Source organism: Pinus tabuliformis, chromosome 2_2 (assembly GCF_031772625.1).
Source record: "Pinus tabuliformis cultivar Carrire ecotype Pingquan chromosome 2_2, CPIR1, whole genome shotgun sequence".
NCBI classification, from domain to species: domain Eukaryota; kingdom Viridiplantae; phylum Streptophyta; class Pinopsida; order Pinales; family Pinaceae; genus Pinus; species Pinus tabuliformis.
In genome coordinates this window covers 859,150,419-859,169,486 of record NC_142300.1, presented here as the reverse complement: position 1 = coordinate 859,169,486, position 19,068 = coordinate 859,150,419, and the positions used below count along the sequence as shown (strand labels likewise).

General features: G+C 44.1%; 1 protein-coding gene across 1 annotated transcript; it reads right to left on the bottom strand.

The window, feature by feature from the left end:
* Nucleotides 1-16,017: 16,017 nt before the first annotated feature.
* Nucleotides 16,018-18,619, bottom strand: LOC149195692 (uncharacterized). Its single transcript, XM_089405406.1, has one exon. It carries the CDS (start codon nucleotides 18,199-18,201, stop codon nucleotides 16,552-16,554), a length of 1,650 nt encoding a protein of 549 aa, XP_089261532.1. The 5' UTR covers nucleotides 18,202-18,619; the 3' UTR covers nucleotides 16,018-16,551.
* Nucleotides 18,620-19,068: the final 449 nt, after the last annotated feature.

The following is a 19,068-nucleotide window of genomic DNA, read 5'->3' as shown; positions in this document are numbered from 1 at the left end:
AATGCTCCCTCTCTGACCTCTGCGCTGCTGCAATAACTCCCTGCATCTCGCACTGTTGCACACCTCTCTGTGCCATCCTGCACTGGTGCAACACTCCCGTGCCTCTCACACTATTGCAGCCTGCTAGCCTTGCATTGTCCTGGGAATCTTGCACTGTAGCTCTCTATGTTGCTCCATCCTCATCCGTTTCTACCAACATCCACCAGTCCTGCTACTCCTCTTCGGGGCTCCCGTAGCCAAGTATAATCCAAGAGGTTGGGTACCTCGAGAATCCTGCCCCTCATCTACTGTAGTCCTCCTGACTACAGCTCGATGTCTCCCTACTTTCGCTCAAGTGGTGTGTGCGCACTCATGGCACAGACATCGTCTGTCTCCACTTCCTTCTCTACCCTTGTTGGCGCTGCCTTGGTCTCGGAAGCCTCTCCCTTGCTCTTCCTCCTCGGACACTAGGTCACATAATGACCCAGCTCCCCACAGTGGAAGCATTTGACCTTGGAGAGGTCCTTCTTCTTCCGCTTTTCTTGCTTACCCTCAGATGCTACGGTAGCATCCACCACCTCCTCCTTCTTGGTTCTAATCCCCTTGTTGTTGCTTCCCGTCTTGGTCACCCTCCTGATCTCTACTTGGCGAAGATCTGCCCACAATTCCTCCCAATCTAGAAGGGTCGCCCTGCCCAATATGCTCTGGACAAACACCTCCCAGTCTTCTAAGACTGCGTTTAGGGATGTTCTCACCATCAACTCTGGATCTAGTATGGGCCCTATGGAAGTCAGCTGATCTTGGATCTCCTTCAATCGACCGAGGAAGGTGTCGATCTATTCTCCCTTATGCATCTGGTATTACTACAGCTGATTTTCTAGGAGCATCTTCCTCTGCACGGAAGCATGCAGATACAACTTGGTCAGGGCCTCCCACATCTCCTGTGTCATATTCTTCTCGGCAATATGTGGTACTATATGATCCTTGACCCCGTCAAGAATTATACTCTTGGCCCTCGCCATTGCTTCCTCATACCTGTCATTGTCAGTTGGGTCACCTGGGGCCGCTATCGTCTTCAAGGCGAAGTGCTTGACACGATTTCTGTCAAGTACGGATAAGATTCTGGCCTTCCAGACTACGAAGTTTGAGGCTCCATCTAGTCTGTCCTGGTCTCTTACTCCGTGTAGTGCCATTCCGCTGCTCTTCTACTTCCCTCTTGGAAGTTCTCGATGTGACTCCCTCTGAGCCTCAATTTCCCTCCTAGAAATCCTTCTGCCGATGTCGAGATGCCCCCTACTCTGATCGTCTGTGCAACCACACCACTGATCCGAATTTCTCCGCTAGAAACCCTCAATAGCAACTCCCTCCTCCTTGGCCTTGCCCTGATAGGTATTGTTCTGACAACAGTGCCCCACCAGCTACACTCTGCAACTTATCCATAGCCTCTTAAACCCCATCAACCTGAACGTGAGAGCTCCTAAGCTCTGCGCAGTCCCAGCACCGACAAACTAGCTCCCTAAGCCAACTATGTTAGCCCTCCTAGCCTCTACGTGAGCTTGTCTTTGTCTCCCTCAGCCTCTGCGCAACCTCTTCTTGGCCCGAACTTGATGACGCAGGCACTATGTCACCCCTTCCTTGCTATTTTGCTGCTAGGAACAACTTCTGTCACTCAGGATAGTTTTTTTCTATTGTTGTTGCTCTGCTCGACTGATGTCCTCAGTTTTCCTGTGATTTGCAACCACGCTCGGATACCATGTTGAAGTTTCTAAGTCTAACAGTTAGAAACCCTCCATGTACTTTCTGATTTATTCCTTCCTACTTGTTCTGATTAATTAACAAGTTATTTTCCATGTAAATACTGAAAATAAACACAAGTACATGTTCAACACATTACAGATCATCAACTGAAGGAAATAAAAACAAGCACACAAATGACACCAATATTTTTGGACTAATGTCCCTAGAAAAACCCAATGAGAGAAAATCGGTGCAGAGATCTGAGGGTTTGATTTATTAAGCAGTTTCAGAATACAATCTGGGTGCCAAATCCGGCTCACCCAACAGAGAAAAATCTCGGCAGTAGTACCTCTCCTTCGGAGACAGATGCTCCCACTGAAACCCCGAATAAACACTCCGGTAGCTCCTCAGCTCCAATTTGCCCCATGAAAAACCCCAGCGTCAGCCTCTAGGGGCAGTGTCAACCTCTTCTGCCCTCTGCGTCAGCTTTCCCGACAATTCCCAGCGGTTCCGGCTTCTACCCTCTGCGTCATCTTTCCCGGCAGTTCCGGCTTCTGCCCTCTGCGTCAGCTTTCCTGGCAGTTCCAGCTTCTACCCTCTGCGTCAACTTTCCCAGCAGCGTCAGCTTCTGCCCTCTGCGTCAACTTTGTTGGCTGCTGCGCTGATCCTCTCGGCACTATCTCTGCCTCTCTGCTTCTGTATTCATTGCCCCTCAGCTGCAACTCCAAATCACTCTCTCAACTTTCTCAGCAAACCCAGCCCCAGAAAGTCGAAATTTTGATCTCTTGGTGTGTTCTCCAAGTGACCCTCAAGCCTCCTCTTATACTTTTCTCGTTGACAGATCAATAGCCGAGATCAAGTCCCTAATCAATGGCTAAGATTAGATCTGGCTTGATCCATGACTTTTGGACCATTCTAACACAATTTTATATTAATTCACATTAATATTTTAATTTCCCTAAGTTTAGACTTAGGGACTCCATTAAAAATATTAATTATTTTAATATCTCCCAAACTGTTTAGAATCTACCCAAACCCTTTTTGGGTATTAGAGATCTCATGTGCCTCAGCCTCTCCACCAAATTTCATGGCTAGATCACATCCGATGCTATCCCAAATCAACACTCTTGAGCCTACACACATGCGTCTCCCTGTTATGTGCCTCAAACCCCTCTGGTTGCTCAATATAAATCTCTTCCTCAACCACACCCTTAAGGAAGGTAGTCTTCATGTCCAATTGGTGGATCTTCCACCCCATCTATGCTGCAAATGCTAAAATGGTCCTAATGGACGAATAGCGGGCCACGAGTGCAAAAGTCTCATCATAGTCAATGCCCTCCACCTAAGAGAACCCTTTGGCTACAAATCTAGCCTTGTACATCTCCACACTCCCGTCAACTCCGTGCTTAATCTTGTAGATCCATCGGGATCCAATCACAAATATGCCCTTTAGCCTTGGCATAATCCCCCAAACATCATTCTGCATGACAGAAGAATACTCTTCCACCATGGCATCTCACCAAACCTGCTGAGAGGCTACCTCCTTGTAGAAAGAACGCTCTGAGTCTAAGGATTCACTCATCAATGCCATATAACTTGTGTATATTTCTGGTTGTTTGCTTTGCCTAAATGTAGAGCTGAGTGCCCAACCTTGTCCTAAGCCTCCTGAATCAACTGATCATCCCACCTCGGCTTTTCTTCTACATGTGCTAGGTGTCATTGCTAGAATGGGCCCTGCTCGCTACTCTCTCCTACTCGCTCATCTAACTGTTGTATGGCCTACCCAACAACTGGTTGTGATGTGGTTTGAGGAGCTGACTAAGCCTCCTGCTTAGGAGCCTACAAGTCCTCCATTCGTTTTGTAGCCTACTCACGCTCTAAGGACTTCCTAAGAGCCTTTTCCTGCTCTTGCTCACGCTCTAAGGACTTCCTGAGAGCCTTTTCCTCCTCAAACTTGACATCACACCTGATAATTGTCTTCTTCAGTGCTGGTACATACACCCTGTACACGTTGGACGTCTCACTGTAGCCCACAAAAATGCCCTTTTCGACTATAGACTCCACGTTCTTCCGACCCTTTGAAGGCACATGGCAGTAAAACAAACTGCCAAAAATTCGGAAGTGAAAAGCATAACTCTGGTGTAACTCATCCAAGCACCTTATGTGGACTCCTGTTATGCCAAAAGACTGCAGTGTTGCATGCCTCTGCCCAAAGAAATAATGGTAGTCCTTGGTCATGCAACGTGGCCTTGGTCGCTCCAACGATACTTTGATTCTTGCACTTTCCCGCTCCATTCTACTAAGGATTATAAGGTGTGATGAGCTCCCTCCTAATGCGCTCCTTGGCACACAAGTCCTTGAAGGCATTGGAGATGTACTCCCCACCATTATCTGATCTCAACGCTTTGACCTTCTTTCCTGTCTAGTTCTCCACCAAGGCTTTGAACTCCAAGAACTTTGAGAACACCTCGTCTTTCTTCTTCATGAAGAAGATCCATGTCTTCCTCGAATGGTCATCAATGAAGGTGATGTAGTACTTGTATCCCATGAGGGATGGAGAAGAGAATGGACCACAAACGTTTGAATGAACCAAGTCCAAGATGCCCTTGGCTCGGTTGTCACTACTGGGAAAGGACGTCTTGGCATACTTGCCAAGTGTGCAACCCTTACACACGTCATGCTAGTCTGTGTTACATTGTGGCAACCCTGTGGCTATCTCCTTGAGGATTTTCAGTGCTCCATGGTGTAAATGGCCCATACACCTGTGCCATAGCTCCCCAAGGTCTTGGCCCTGCTCACAACCCTCTTTGCTACTCAAGGCTGCAACTGTCTCAAATTGTACCATGTAGAGGTTCTTCACCCTCACTCTAATCCGCTTCACTGCTCCGGAATTGAAAGGCTTGATGAAGGCCTTTCCTTTGCTAAAGGTAACCTCATAACCCTTGTCCTCTAAGGATGAAACTGAAACAAGGCTCTTCTTAAGACCTAGAATGTAGAGGACATCCTTGAGATGAAGAGGGTTACCAGACTCCCTCTCAAACTTGGCAATACCCACGCCCTTGGTCAAGTACTTGCCATCATCTCCCAGCTCAATGTGAAACTACATGTCCTTTTCCGTCAGTTGGTTGAAATATTCCTTCTTCCCGATCATATGGTGGGATGCTCCACTATCAATGTACCATATGTTGCTTCCCACTAAGCTTGCCATGCAAGCTATGAGTGAGAACTCCTCAAATTTGGAACTGAACTTGTCCACTTGTGCTGACGCTGCCCCCTGGTCCTTCTTTGTTAAAATTGGCAACTAGGGCCAAACTCCATGTGGGTCATCTTATTAATGGCAGCTGATATTTTTATTGGATCCCTCTCATCGAGAGGTGTAGGATTGATCTAAAGATCATCCGATTCCGATAAGTATTCATGGAGATATGAATTTATTTGTGTTATGGAACGATTCGTCAAGGTCGGCCAGCAACCAAATAAACCCCACTTGTGCTCAACGTTTTAGTATAAATAAAGGAGGACTTCAAGTCATTTAGACACTCATCCTCTTGGTGATCTCTTCCTCTCCACTTGTCTTTGGGTTTTGGTGGGAGGAGAGACCTAAAGAGGATATGCTGCCCTAGAGGATGCCCTATCCTATACGCTGTCATGAAGGAGACCTCTATGCTGCCCTAATGAAGATCAAGCTTCAGCCATGGAGAGATCTATAGACGCAGGCCCTATAGACGCAGTCAAGGAGGATCCTTATACGCTGTATAAAGGAGGCCTTAATAAGCCCTAGCCGCAGTCACAAAAGAGGCATAGCCGCAGTCACAAAAGAGGCATAGCCACAGTTGGAAGGAGCCCTACTACAAGTCCTATTATGCAGCAAAAGAAGGTCTAAATACAGCCCTATATCCGCAGTTGAAGGAGGCTTCTATACGTTGCACAAAGGAGGACTAAACGTTGTCAAAAGAGACCTAATCTATCTGCTGTTGAGGAGCCCTAATCCGCAATCCTGAAGGAGACTTATACGCAGTCAAGGGAGGACCTATATGCTGCCTGAAGAAGCTCCTCCTAAACGTTGTCAAGGAAAGGTCTTAGACACAATTTAGGATGATGCCCTAGCCACTGTTATGTGCAGCCCTTATTCCGCAGCAAGAAGACCTTATACGCAGCTCTAAGAGACCTGTTACAGTCATCTAAGCAGCTGTCATAATGCCACATTGTTGTAGGTGACAGCGTGGCCTATTTAAGGACTGTTTGGGCAAGTTAATGTTATTCTTGAGGGGCAGTAGAATCCGCAATAAGGAGGAACTAGAGGTTGTTGTTTTAGGGTTGTTTGGATCCCTAAGCTACAACCAAGAAGTGCCCTAACCAGTCATCATGACAACATCAAAGACTGTGTCATAGAAGTGTGGTGACAGTGCAGTGATGAGGCTGTTCATGAGGACAATTTATAAGGTTGTCATTACAATGAAGAAAATTGTCCTTGTGTATATTCAGATTGAGTCAATCTTGTTGGACTCAATAATCATAGGCTTAACTTGCTGCTGGGCTAGGCCGTAGGCCATAGCCAGCAGCACAGTTTGATCTAAGGATCGCTCAAGTGGTAGAGCCTCACCTTGAAGACCTACATTGTTGACTGTATGAAGGAAGAGCACTGAATGTTGATGACCTATCTCATAAAGTAGTGACAGCTAGTGCAGTAGCATGATGTGTGCAGAGTGATGATTAAGAGCAGCAAGTTGTGTACAGCTTGATGAGGTACAGCTCAGCGGTGGAGCAGCATGGTGCAATTCAGGAACATGTTATGATGTTGTAGCATGGTGCAACACGGTGAGGTGCAACATATGGACGAGATGCAGCACAATGATAGGTGAAGGAGTCACCTTGGAGAATCAGTTGAAGCAACATGTCTTCAACTGATCTCATGTAGAGATGATCAATTGTCTTATCTAGAAAGTCGAAGTGTTGACTTTTGTTGTAAATGTACTATCTCTCTCTCTCTGTTGAACTATTGAAGAACATATAAGAAGAATTGATCAAGGGTTTCCCCACATTGGGGTTTGTCCCTGGCTAGCGCCACATCTTGTGTTCTCTTGTCTTGGCATGTCTTTTGCGATTTATGTTTATGTTCTGTCTGCAGTTTACTTTAACGCTGATGTGATTGCTAATCTGGAAAAGATATTGAGCTAACTATGAAAATTGAAATACATTGCTCTAAGCATAGAACATACCTAAAATTAACATTCTTGGACCCCTTCTTCTGAGGACACTTGGCGGCATAGTGTCCGAATTGATGGCAATGGGAGCATTTTATCTTCCTAAGATCCTTCTTTTCTTTCTTGCGTTTGGAGCTAGACTCGGCCCCTCCTGCGCTCTTCTTGCTCTTGGCCTTGCTCCCTTTACCATCTAGGGCAAAGTTCTCCTCGTCCTCATGCTTAACATGAGCTCCAGATCTAGCCTGCATATGAATCTCCTCCTGGACACAGTCACCCCACAGCCACTCCCAGTCTGGAATCTTTTCTTTGCCACTCACTGCGTCCTGAAAGCTATCCCACAATTTGTGAAGCCCTAATATTACAAGACTCACCGTGTCTACTTCAGGTACTGTCTCCCCCACACCAGCCAACTCGTCCTTCACTTGGGTGAACCTGGTGAGATAAGAGATTATGGGCTCAGACTTGCCCATCTGGATGTTTCTGAGTTTTTCCTCGAGCACAAGTTTTCTAGCGTCACTTGAGCCTTGGTATAAGCCCAAAATGGTTGTCCACATTTCTTTGGCTATCTTCTTGCCAAAAAGATGTGGTATAATCTGGTCTTTGACTCCTTCAAGGATAATCCTCCTTGCTCCAGCATCGTTCTTGTTATGCTAAGCCAACTGTTGAGGGTCATTTGGTGCGGTTGGTGGGTTCTCCACAAACTCCTTCACACCCTGCTCCTCTAACACCACAATAATCTTCTCCTTCCACAGGCATAAATTTGCTACTCCCTCCAAACTATGCTCTAGTCTCAAACCTTGGTAAGACATTATGTTGGTCAGACTTTTCAGAAACCCTAGCGGATTGGTCTATCTGCACACTATGGTTCAAAACCCTAGGTCGCACTACTAGAAACCCTAATGCAGCCTTCAATTGTTTTGCGCCTCTCCTACGCATTAAAACTTAAACCTATTCCTGAGGTCGAAACAAGGGTGTTGGCATTCACTCAGAATCAACTCTAATACCATGTTAGATTTGTTTAAAACTCAACAATCTAATTTGTGAACTATGCTAAGTAAAGCGCTGAAAACTGAACTTTAAGTTCAATCCACAAATATATTGAGTTTTCTAACTAGCATGCAGCGGAAAATAAGGAACAAATGAAGACAAACACACCATAAAACTGTACACAACAAATTTTACCCAAAAACCCCTAACTGGGGAAAATCTGCAAACTTGGTGGATTTTATTAGGCTGCTTTAACAAAAGTATTGTTCATAAATATTACAAAGAAGGGGAAACTTCCCTTTGGCTCTACAAATTCCTCAACATGCCTAGACACCCTCGCTTTACCTCACAACCTAGTCAGCCTGCACATTGTACAAATCCGTAGAGCTTAAAATGGCCTAAGTATGGCCCCTTCTGCGCCCTGAACACAACTTGGTTGTAATTTAATGGATGCTAGATAAGATCTAAGGCTTGTGTGCCTTTCTTTCTCCCTTAGGCTATGTTGATATAAAGCCCTAGTTCGCTGAAACCCTAGTCTGAAGTGTTATCTTCTTGCTGCCTTTAGCCACCAAGTCTCTAGTGCATGAATGAACCAAATGAGCGTCTTTTTTCCTTCTTATAAATCAACCTGAGCCCACCACTGCCACAAAGGGCTGAGATTAGATCTCTTGGATGGCTGAGATCGTTTCACTTTTTAACTATAGAAGAAATTAAATTTCTCCTAAGTCAAATGATAAGGTAAAGTATAAATGCGCCTTGGTCCACATGTGGGTTCCTTTGCCAAACTTAGCACACCTCTAACTTTCGCTGAACCCCTCCTCCTCTAACTCCATTTAACACCTAATTGTAATATCCATCTTCACAATATCGATTTTTTTGTCAAATTTAATGACTAGATAAGATCTAAGGCTTGTGTGCCTTTCTTTCTCCCTTAGGCTATGTTGATATAAAGCCCTAGTTCGTTGAAACCCTAGTTTGAAGTGTTATCTTCTTGCTGCCTTTAGCCACCAAGTCTCTAGTGCATGAATGAACCAAATGAGCGTCTTTTTTCCTTCTTATAAATCAACCTGGGCCCACCACTGCCACAAAGGGCTGAGATTAGATCTCTTGGATGGTTGAGATCGTTTCACTTTTTAACTATAGAAGAAATTAAATTTCTCCTAAGTCAAATGATAAGGTAAAGTATAAATGCGCCTTGGTCCACATGTGGGTTCCTTTGCCAAACTTAGCACACCTCTAACTTTCCCTGAACCCCTCCTCCTCTAACTCCATTTAACACCTAATTGTAATATCCATCTTCACAATATCGATTTTTTTGTCAAATTTAATGACTTTAAATGACAAATTTGTATCATTGGGTTGTTCACGAAAACTTTGTCAGCAGGCTACCAAAGGAATCTATCTGCAAGAACTACTAGATAGATAAATTGTTGCTGGAAGAAAAAAGACATCCATGAATGCTACTAGCTAGATTGGAATAGAATATGCTAACAAATGCTGAAAACCTTTCATATTCATATAGCAGCTGTCAAATTAAATTGGAAGATCCCATGGAGGCGGTTATGGATTTAAATTTTATTTGCTGAAGTTTTTGTGATCAGAGGGGTCTTCTCGCTTTAAATGATTGGAACAATCCCATCAGTCCTCTAAGGCCAACGCGTAAGGCACGATCAGGTGATAGTCAGCATTCTCAACTTTGAAATCCAGGTACTCAGCCGTCAACTCACAAGTCAGTAGTCAGGTTTTGGACTTTAGTCTTGTGGGAGAAAAGACATGCACGTTAAGTTCATGTATATGAATGTTTGGTTAGGGTACAAGAGAAATGTCAGGCTACAAGTCAGGAATATTGTGAACACTGAGAGTAGGTCAATCGGATTAATGCTTTGAACAATATGGAACTCAGCGTGATTCTCTACCATTCACAGCGGTTCACCATTCACAGGACTCACCAACAGAGGCAACAGCTAGCAACAGCAGAGCAACAATGAGGAGCAGGGCAGATTACTGCAACAGTACAGGCAGATTACTGAAACAGAATAGGCAGCCCGAGGATGCACGTCAAGTGTTTGACGGAATCTACTCACTAAATTTGACAATGACTCTAATACCAAGATGGCGATAGATGAGTTTTCTCTAAATCCTTTGATGAATTTTACTGTTGAGGAACAGACAAAGACAAAAGAATGGGTTCCAAATCCAGGGATTGGATTCATGCAACAAGACGAATTGTGCCAAGATGACATGTTTAGCCTTGCTGAATTATCAGCTGTTGAAAACCAACAAGAGCAAGTGGTAGTCAGCCCGGAGTCTGATTTCTCATTCTGGACAGCCTTGGTAAAACAAATGCTGCGGAAAATGGAATTTCTCGAAACTGAAAACAAGCAGCTCCATTCAGAAATACACACCCTCTTTGCCAGAGTTTCAGAGGTGGAGGGGGATAATTTATCCCTTAAGAATATGTTACATGAAACTAAAGAGCAGGAAATTCTCCATCCTCCAAATGGTGCACTGCAAATAGAATTCTTGACCTTAAAAGCAAGCAAGAAGAAATCTGATCCCAACAAGCCACCTTCAAACAAGAAACGGAAACACACATCAATTCTTAGGTACAGGTGGTTAGAGGGAAGGATAAAACTCCTCCCTCTTTTGCAGCAGTTGAGGAGGTGGTGCAAGCAAAACTTGGCAAAGAACGCAACAGACGTGCAAGAGAATTGAATCTCAAGGTGAGCGGTCTCCCCTTACCCCACCCCTCTCTAGATCCTATGGAAGTGGGGGCTTGGTTCCTTCGGGACACCCTTAGCCTCCCCGATATAGCTTTGTACAGAGCCTGGATGGGTTATGACTCCACTCTCTTCCTCAGGTTTCGGACTGCATTTGATCAACTTTGCGCCCTCAGGGCTAAGTGGAAGTTGTTTTCTCTTCCCAACAGGATTTTCTTGGATGAGGACCTCACTCAAGCACAGGTTGTGGAACTTAAACAATCCAGAGAACAAGTTATGGCAGCACGACAGGCAGGGAAATGGGTGGTTATCAGGAATCTCCAGGCAGTCATTCAGGACTCCTTCCCACCTCGGTGGAAACCCCGAACTGGAGGTTCCAAATGACTGGCCCGCTTGGGGAGGCAACAAGGTACAGGTATTTCTATCCGTTGTTAGAATGGCAACGGATCTTTCTGGTCATTGTCGGGACTCTTGTATGATGCTCTTGAATCAACGGACATCCTCTTCGTGACCGAGACTCATGCAAGCCCTGTTCGACCCCTCCCAGATATTGCAGGTTACCATTGGATCTTAGTTTGCAAGCAGGAGACGAGGAGCTCAAGAGGGGTCAAAGGATCAGGTGGAGTTGCTTGTTTGGCTAGTGACTCACTCCAGAACAGGGTATCTTTGGTAGCCGAAGATGAGTTTGCCAAGTTTATGTGGATTCAGATTAGCATCGAAGTCTCTCCTCCGAGGGACATCTACATTGCAGTTTGTTACTTCCCCCCAGCCTCTTCACCATTTGCTGTCCATAATGGCTCAAATGGGGATCCCTTTATAGACTTGTACACCGACATCACCCGGTACTGTGTTGTTGGGGAAGTCATCCTCCTAGGTGACTTCAATGCTCACACTAGAGATCTCTAGATCCCTCTCCACAATCGATCAGAGGATGTATTTTGTACCCAAGGGATAGATCCAAATTCAGTAGGGCTTCACCAGATGTCAGATGATGCTTTAGGGCCCATTACAGTTTATGGTAAACATCTATTGCAGTTGGGGGAATCTCAAGAGTTGTTGATTCTAAATGGTCTCCCCTGTTTCCTAGACTCTCGCTTTTTCACTTGTCGACCATATGGCGGGGGTGCGAGTGTAGTTGATTATGTACTCGCTAGCCATAACTTGCTCCCTTGTATTCGCCATTTCTCAGTCTCCCCCATCCCCCTTGTTGATCATGCACTTCTTTCCTTCTCTCTCCGGTTTGACCCTCCCCTTCCACCCCATCCCTCCCCTCGGGGCCCACCCCGAACTACCTTCCGATTTGACAAAGGAGACCCTAACATTTTCTCCTCTACCCTATGCAAGATGCTCCCATCGAAAACCTAGTTCTCCTTGCTTGATTCTGCTTCCACTAAATACACCTGTCTTTCAGCTTCCATTTGGGAAGCAGCACTCAAATCCTTCCCCCACTCCACTCGTTCCACTTCCACCTCCCCTAAAGTTGGATCTTGCCCCATGAAAAAATGGTACGATGATGAATGCAAGACTCTACATCGAGAACTTCGATATGCTTTCACCCACTCTCAACCCTTCTACTTTGACCTCAAAGCTTCTTATCGTTGTCTCCTTCGTCACAAGAAACAACTCTTTGTCTCTCATAGAAGACGAGAACTTTCTGCTCTCCTTGCCCACTCCCCTAAACAATTTTGGCGTACCATCCTTCCCCGACGCTCCCCTCTTCCACCTGACCTCGACCCTACATCCATGTTCTCTCGCATTTCTAACCTTTATGATATTCCCGGGCAGGCCCAAATTCATGTTACCTCCCCACCCTCTTCCTGTTATCTATTCTTAGACAGAGATATTAGAGAGGCCATTTGGGTGATGAACAGCAGCAAAGCAGCCGATGAGGAAGGCTACCAAGCAGAGTTCTTTAAGCACGATTTCCATGCTTTGGTTAGCTACTTGGTTGATCTCTTCAACCATGTAGTCCATGAAGGTTTTCCACCGACATGGGCACACCACATCATCCATCCGATCCACAAGTCAAGTTCTAGCTCAAATCCCAAAAGCTACAGAACAATCATGGTGGGTCACACGTTCTCAAAGTTGTATGCTACTGTTCTACATAGGAAGCTCTCCAGTGACCTTGAGCAGAGACAACTCAGAGCTAGGGGATAGGTAGGTTTTCGACTGGATCATCAGACCATTGACCACATCTTCACCCTTCGCATCGTGATTGAGGAGGCACGACACCACTCTTCGAAAGTCTACTGTTGTTTCGTAGATTTTCAGAAAGCTTTTGACTCTGTTTTGAGGGAGGCCTTGCTCCAGAGACTTAGAGATATTGGCATCTCTGCAACCCTATTGACCGCTATTATGCACCTATATGAGTCCATTCTTGGTCATCTTCATGCAACCCATGGGATGTTTGATTTCATTCGAAGCACTATTGGGGTTAAACAGGGTTGTCCACTGTCCCCTACCTTGTTTGGGATTTATATTGATGAGTTGGAAGCATTTCTACACGAGCATATCCAGGACACTGATGGCTGCCTTCTTCACCAGGTTCTGATATCTATTCTACTCTTTGTTGACGACATGGTCCTCCTCTCCTCATCCCCAAAAGGATTACAGAGGCAGCTGGATGCCTTAGCTCTGTTTTGTGACCATTGACAGTTGACGGTCAACCTAGGTAAAACCAAGGTTATGATCTTCAATGGGGTGAAGAAAACCTCAGACCTTCACTTTCTATTCAGAGGGGAGGAGATTGAGATCACCAGCATGTATACTTACTTGGGGGTGTAATTCTCAGGTCCCCGCTTCAGTTTGCGACCAACGCTTCAACCTTGGATCAACAAAGGATATGGATCCTTAGCCCTTCTTGAGAGACAGTGCTTTTGACATCACTTCCAGGACATCTCGTCCAAGATGAGCCTCATGGACACCTTGATTCGTCCCACTGTTCTATATGGCTCAGAGATTTGGGGACCGTCTTTACTTGAGTCAGACTAGGCTTCAGCTAAGAGAGTCCAGATTCTTCTTCTCCGCTGCATCATTAGGTGCAAACAGACAGTGCTGCAACACATCATCCTTGCAGAGTTTGGAGCTCAGCCCTTTCAACTTGAGACAGTTTTCAAATTGGTTTCATTCTTGCATCGTGTCTAGGGCTTGGCAGACTCGATAAAGAGTAGGGACCATTATCCTTACTTGGCATATTGCTCTTCTGAGACTATTGCCCGTTCTACTCCCTTAGGCCGAGCCAGATGTTGGTTTATAGGAGTTTCAAACCTCTTAGAGTCAGTGGGAATTCAATTGGATCGTCTCCCTCCTTTCTGATATTCCTTAGATGCTCCTGGTCACCTTTTACCTACTAGACAGGAGCTAAACAATATCATCAAGGAGGACATCTACAGGCAGTTTGTCCAAGTCACCTGGGTCAATCCTCCAGGAGGGTTACACCCAAAGATGGCCTTCTACGCTGAGCGCTTCTTGGAGTTGAGAGACGTGCTCATTGTTCGACCCCAGTATACGTTTCCCCACTGGATGCATGCTCTTCGCATTCCTCTAGGCCAGTTCAAAGTAGGTTCTCATAGACTTCAGGTAGAGACAGACCACCAGGTGGATAGACTAGACAGACTCTGTCAGGTATGTCATTTACAGGAAGTGGAGACCGAGGTGCACTTCATCCTTGGATGCCCTGTCTACTACGAGATCAGAGGAAGGTTTCATTGCTTGTTCAAAGATTCTCGAACCCTCGCCAAAGTACCCTGATCAAAGATGTTTGGCCCTATATATGCAGGAGGCTCTTAGGTTCCGAGCGCATATTCTTCAGCCTCCCATTAGACCAGACCCCACACAAAGGATCACGACATTTTTCAGGGTACTACCTTCAGACAAGGGCACCAAGAGATCGATTGATACCAGTACGTATCCAAACTCCAGATCAGTGAGGATCTGTGGGACCTCACCCTGCCACACAAGATCTCAGCAGCAGTTTCGTCTCAAATCCATTCCTGGGAGACAAACTAGGTCCTCCAACATTCAGCAGCGTGTGAACCCCCCTAGGATACGATTTAGTGGACAGTCTGCACTTGCCATCGGCTCTTCATCGGGCCAACAGAGTTTGTTGAGTTTCTTCAGTGTTATTCATTCAGCCTCAGATGTTAGGAGAGATGGGTCTAATCCTCAGACCTATTAGCTCCTGGATCTTCTCCGCTAGGGCCAGATGTTGATTTACTTCATGCATTGTATCTTTTATAGGAGACCGTTTGGTTCTCTCGCTTTGTATATACATCAGTGTACTCAACAGTCCCTTTGACCTACTTTGTGGTCATTAGTTGGACATAAATATAATTATCTTATCTTATCTTATCTACCCGATTATGTACTCTGATTGTAAGGGCTACAGTAAGTGTCCACATATAATATATACTATGGTTGAGCTTATGCTTCTGGTTTATATGAACGGTGCTTTTAACTGTATGTATAGGTCTACACATGCCGGTGATAGGAAAGCATGTAATTGTTGCGATTTATTTTTGCTTTTTAGATGGATGAGTGAGCTTCTGTATATGCTTAAATCGTATCAGCTCTTTATGTCTTTTTGTGTGTTAGAAATGGTCTTTAGACTGTAAAATTTAGATAAAGTCACCATTTTATAATCATTTTGGTGACTTCTGACGCAAATTTTGATGTCAGGAAGAAGCGACTATTTCTGCCATTAAGTAACATATACACTGCTTTGAACTATTCATGGAACAATATTTTCGAGAGGGAAGAGAAAAACTATATAATCAAAACTCCGGTTATGTTGAAGACCAACACAAGAGCTAACAGAGTAATTTTGGCTTCCTGATTGCGCAAATCTGTGAAAGAAATAACCAATTATCAAAAGAGGTATTAAATAGGTGACAGATAAGAAGATATATAACAGTGTAATGATTACAGAATCAACATAATTGGTCCTCTGAAATAAATTGAGGGCAGGCATACAAAGGTAGTGGGAACTGTTGTCAGTTGAGTCTACTTTGGATGGCTGGGAGGAATGATTGTTATCTTTCTTATTCAGGTTCAATTCCTGCCAGGTACATGTTGAGCTCTTAATGGATATATTGTTGTAATGTCGTTGAGCTTTTGATAAATCTGGTTTATGCTGGGTACCATCCTCGAAAAAAGGGAAGTACTTGGTGGGGTTTCTGGGGATATGTGTTCAATAGTTTAAAAATAAAAATACGAATAGTGGGACCTGTCCCCCCATCAAGATGTACAAAACAATAATATGGGTCCAAATTGACCAAAATAGCATACTCAGAAAACACTAAAGCAAAACAGAATAAATAAGGTGATACACAAAATGCTAGCCAAAATACTGAAACCTAAAAAGAAATACGAATAGTAAGACAACCAAATAACATATACAAGAATCGTCCATTGAAAAGACCAGTAAATTTAATCTGATCAAGACTTCCACACATAAAAAGAGAGATTACTCTCAAAACAATTGTGTTGGAGACTGCCTGATCTAATTCATGCTTCTTTTCTTTAGGAGAGAGAAAATTCAGCTGCCTGCCTAAATCTTTTTCTTCTGATGTGACCTGCCTGCCGCCAAGGGCTGACCACAATGAAGATATGAGGTAGCTCTCATACCTTCCCTTCACTGTTAGATATGGAAAGAACTGGATGCTGCTTGTACAATCCAGAGTGTTCAAAGAGGAAAAGACGTACCCAACATCAATGAAAAACCAAACCAGGATCTTCCTACAATCCTCACAAAAGTCAAGATTTCTGTGATGATGCCTCCTGCTGTTTACACAAGCATATCAACCTTGCACAAGAGAAAGTATTTCTCCTCTCAAATAAGATATGTCTTAATTCATATAGTTTACTCTTTTAGATACCATTCAATGTTCTTTCTGTAAATTAATTGTCAACCTTCTTTGCATCTAACATCCCTGTCGTTCTTTCTTTAGCTGTCTCATTTTCTGTAAAAGACATGCTACTCTATCCTCTTTACCCACTTTCAAAAGACAATACCTCATCTTATCGTACGTTCTGGAAGAAGGCCAGATCCCTTTCCCTACCATCTCCTCAAAATAAGCATAGGCTTCTTCCCAGCGATCTTTCTCCAAGAGCCCATTTATAAGAGCACAGTATGTATGCATGCCTGGACACACCCCCTTCAGAACCATATGTTTCCAAGCTTTCAGAGCAAAGTCTAGTTCATCATCTTCAAAGAACATCTTTATCATCATAGTGTATGTATTCAAGTCAGGATCACAGCCACAGTTTATCATCTTCCAAAACTCTTCTGAAGCCTGTGTTCTTTGATCAAACTTTACCATATAATGCAAGATGATATTATAGGTCCTCGCATTCGGGGCACCACCTCTCTGCTCCATCTCATCCAATAAGTCATATGCATTCTTAAACTGTCCTACGGTACAGAAGGCACCAATCAATGTATTGTAAGTATGAATGTCAGGCACACACCCATTCTTCTTCATTTCCTGGAAAAACATCAGGGCTTGATCTATACGCCGCTCATTACCAAGCCAATGGATCAGAATGCTGTAAATGTGAGGGCTAGGATGGCATCCCCTGCTCTGCATTTCTCTAAACAAATTAATGGCATCATCCACCCTGCCTCCTTTACATAAAGCATTCATGAATATGCCATAGGCTACCGTATCTGGCTCGAAGCCTTTTCTATTCATCTCCTCAAAAATATTCTCTGCTTTATCCAGATCTGGCTCGTTTGCCCAGCCTTCCAGAAGAATACTATAAGTCTTTATATCGGGGCGGAAATTCTTTCCCTTCACTTGATCAAAGACTTCCTGTACTGCTTTACCAGCCCTATTTTTGCTGAAAGCACTCAGAAGACTATTAAGTGCAGACAAATCTGGTCTCAGACCATATTTCCTCATCCTTTCAAAGGCATCAGTGGCTTCCTTTACCTTTTTGGCCCTTGCATACCTTCGAAAAATCAAAGAAAACGTCTCCTGTGTCAAAACCCCGCGCTTCTTCATCTCGTCTATTAAATTCCACATCAACCTGTACTGCTTAATCTTCCCTAGTGAATCTACCATGATATTATAGGCTTCAGCGCTGTGACGGTACCCCTGCTGTTTTTCAGCCCATCTAAAGAACCTGTAGGACAGCATTCCGCCATTGCTGAACTTCTTCAATGTTTCCTCCACTAAAGCTGAGGAAATATTCACTCTGCAGCTGTCGAGTGCACTTTGAAGATCGGAATTAGGGGGAGACATAAGGACTCCACTAAGCTTCTTCAAATCCCCCCAAAATTCGTCTCCGTTCACGTTCGTCAACGTTTTCGACCGTTCAATTTCGATTTCAGGGAAATCATCTATTCTTTCAGAATATTCCACAGCCATATAAGATGTTCCGTGCAAACTCATCCGTGTTTCACTTATCCTCCTCATGCTTTCATAGAATCCTTCTCTTTTCACAGTCGTATGAAGTCTCGACGGCCTCATGCCAATTCTAAAAAATTCCCGCAATTTATCGCAATGGACTGAAATATAAAACAATTTCGAACTGATTTCGCATAACTTGTTCACTCTTTCGCGGAACATCAGGCTTGCAGCAAAGGGCACTCTGTTGGGCCGTATTTCAGGCCACGGTAAACAGGTTTCAATCTATTTCTTTGTTTTGACAAACACATTGCTTCTCGGGTATAGCTTTAAGCATTTTGTACCATTTCTAAGGGCAGCGAATCCGTAATATCTTTAAACTTAGTTGCAACAGAGGGTCTGAGAGTCTTTGCATACCTGACCAAGAATTTCCTATTTCAGTATTTGAAACCGCAAACGCTGCAAATATTTCTGTGTTCGACGGTAAAAGCTTTTCACGACATTGTCATCGACGGAGCCATGTTTCCGCTAACCTGAACTTTGGGTTTTATTGCACTCGGCGGGGGTCACAGGTTCGATCCTACGTAGTGTAAACATGCCATTTAATTTGGGAACATTTAAAGTGCCTTTTAATGATTGGTGGGGCAAAAGGAAAAACAGGGGCAAAAGGAAAAACACACTTGGATATAGTGAAATAATATATGGTTTAGTAAATGAGGTATTTATTTGAACATGTGTTTCATAAATAGTAAAAAGATAAAATCATTTGTTATGGATAAGTTTCACAAAAGTACTTGGGAAAGAAAGAAAGAAGAAAGAAATTATTTTAACGTCCACTCGGCTAAAGATAGTCTATGGGACACATTGTTTTTTCATCTGCTTGATGTATTCGGCCCTTTTTCTGTGAAGCTTCAAAATAAATGCTCCAAGCTTTTTGACAAACCCCTTGCTAAATAGATTATCCCAAGAGCTAGCTGCCAACATATCTTCATAACTTTCCATGTTGTCTTTGAAGGCCTCACATTCTAAAATGAAATGTTTTTCTGTTTCCACTTTTCCGGAATAACAAAAAATGCATACTCTTTCCTC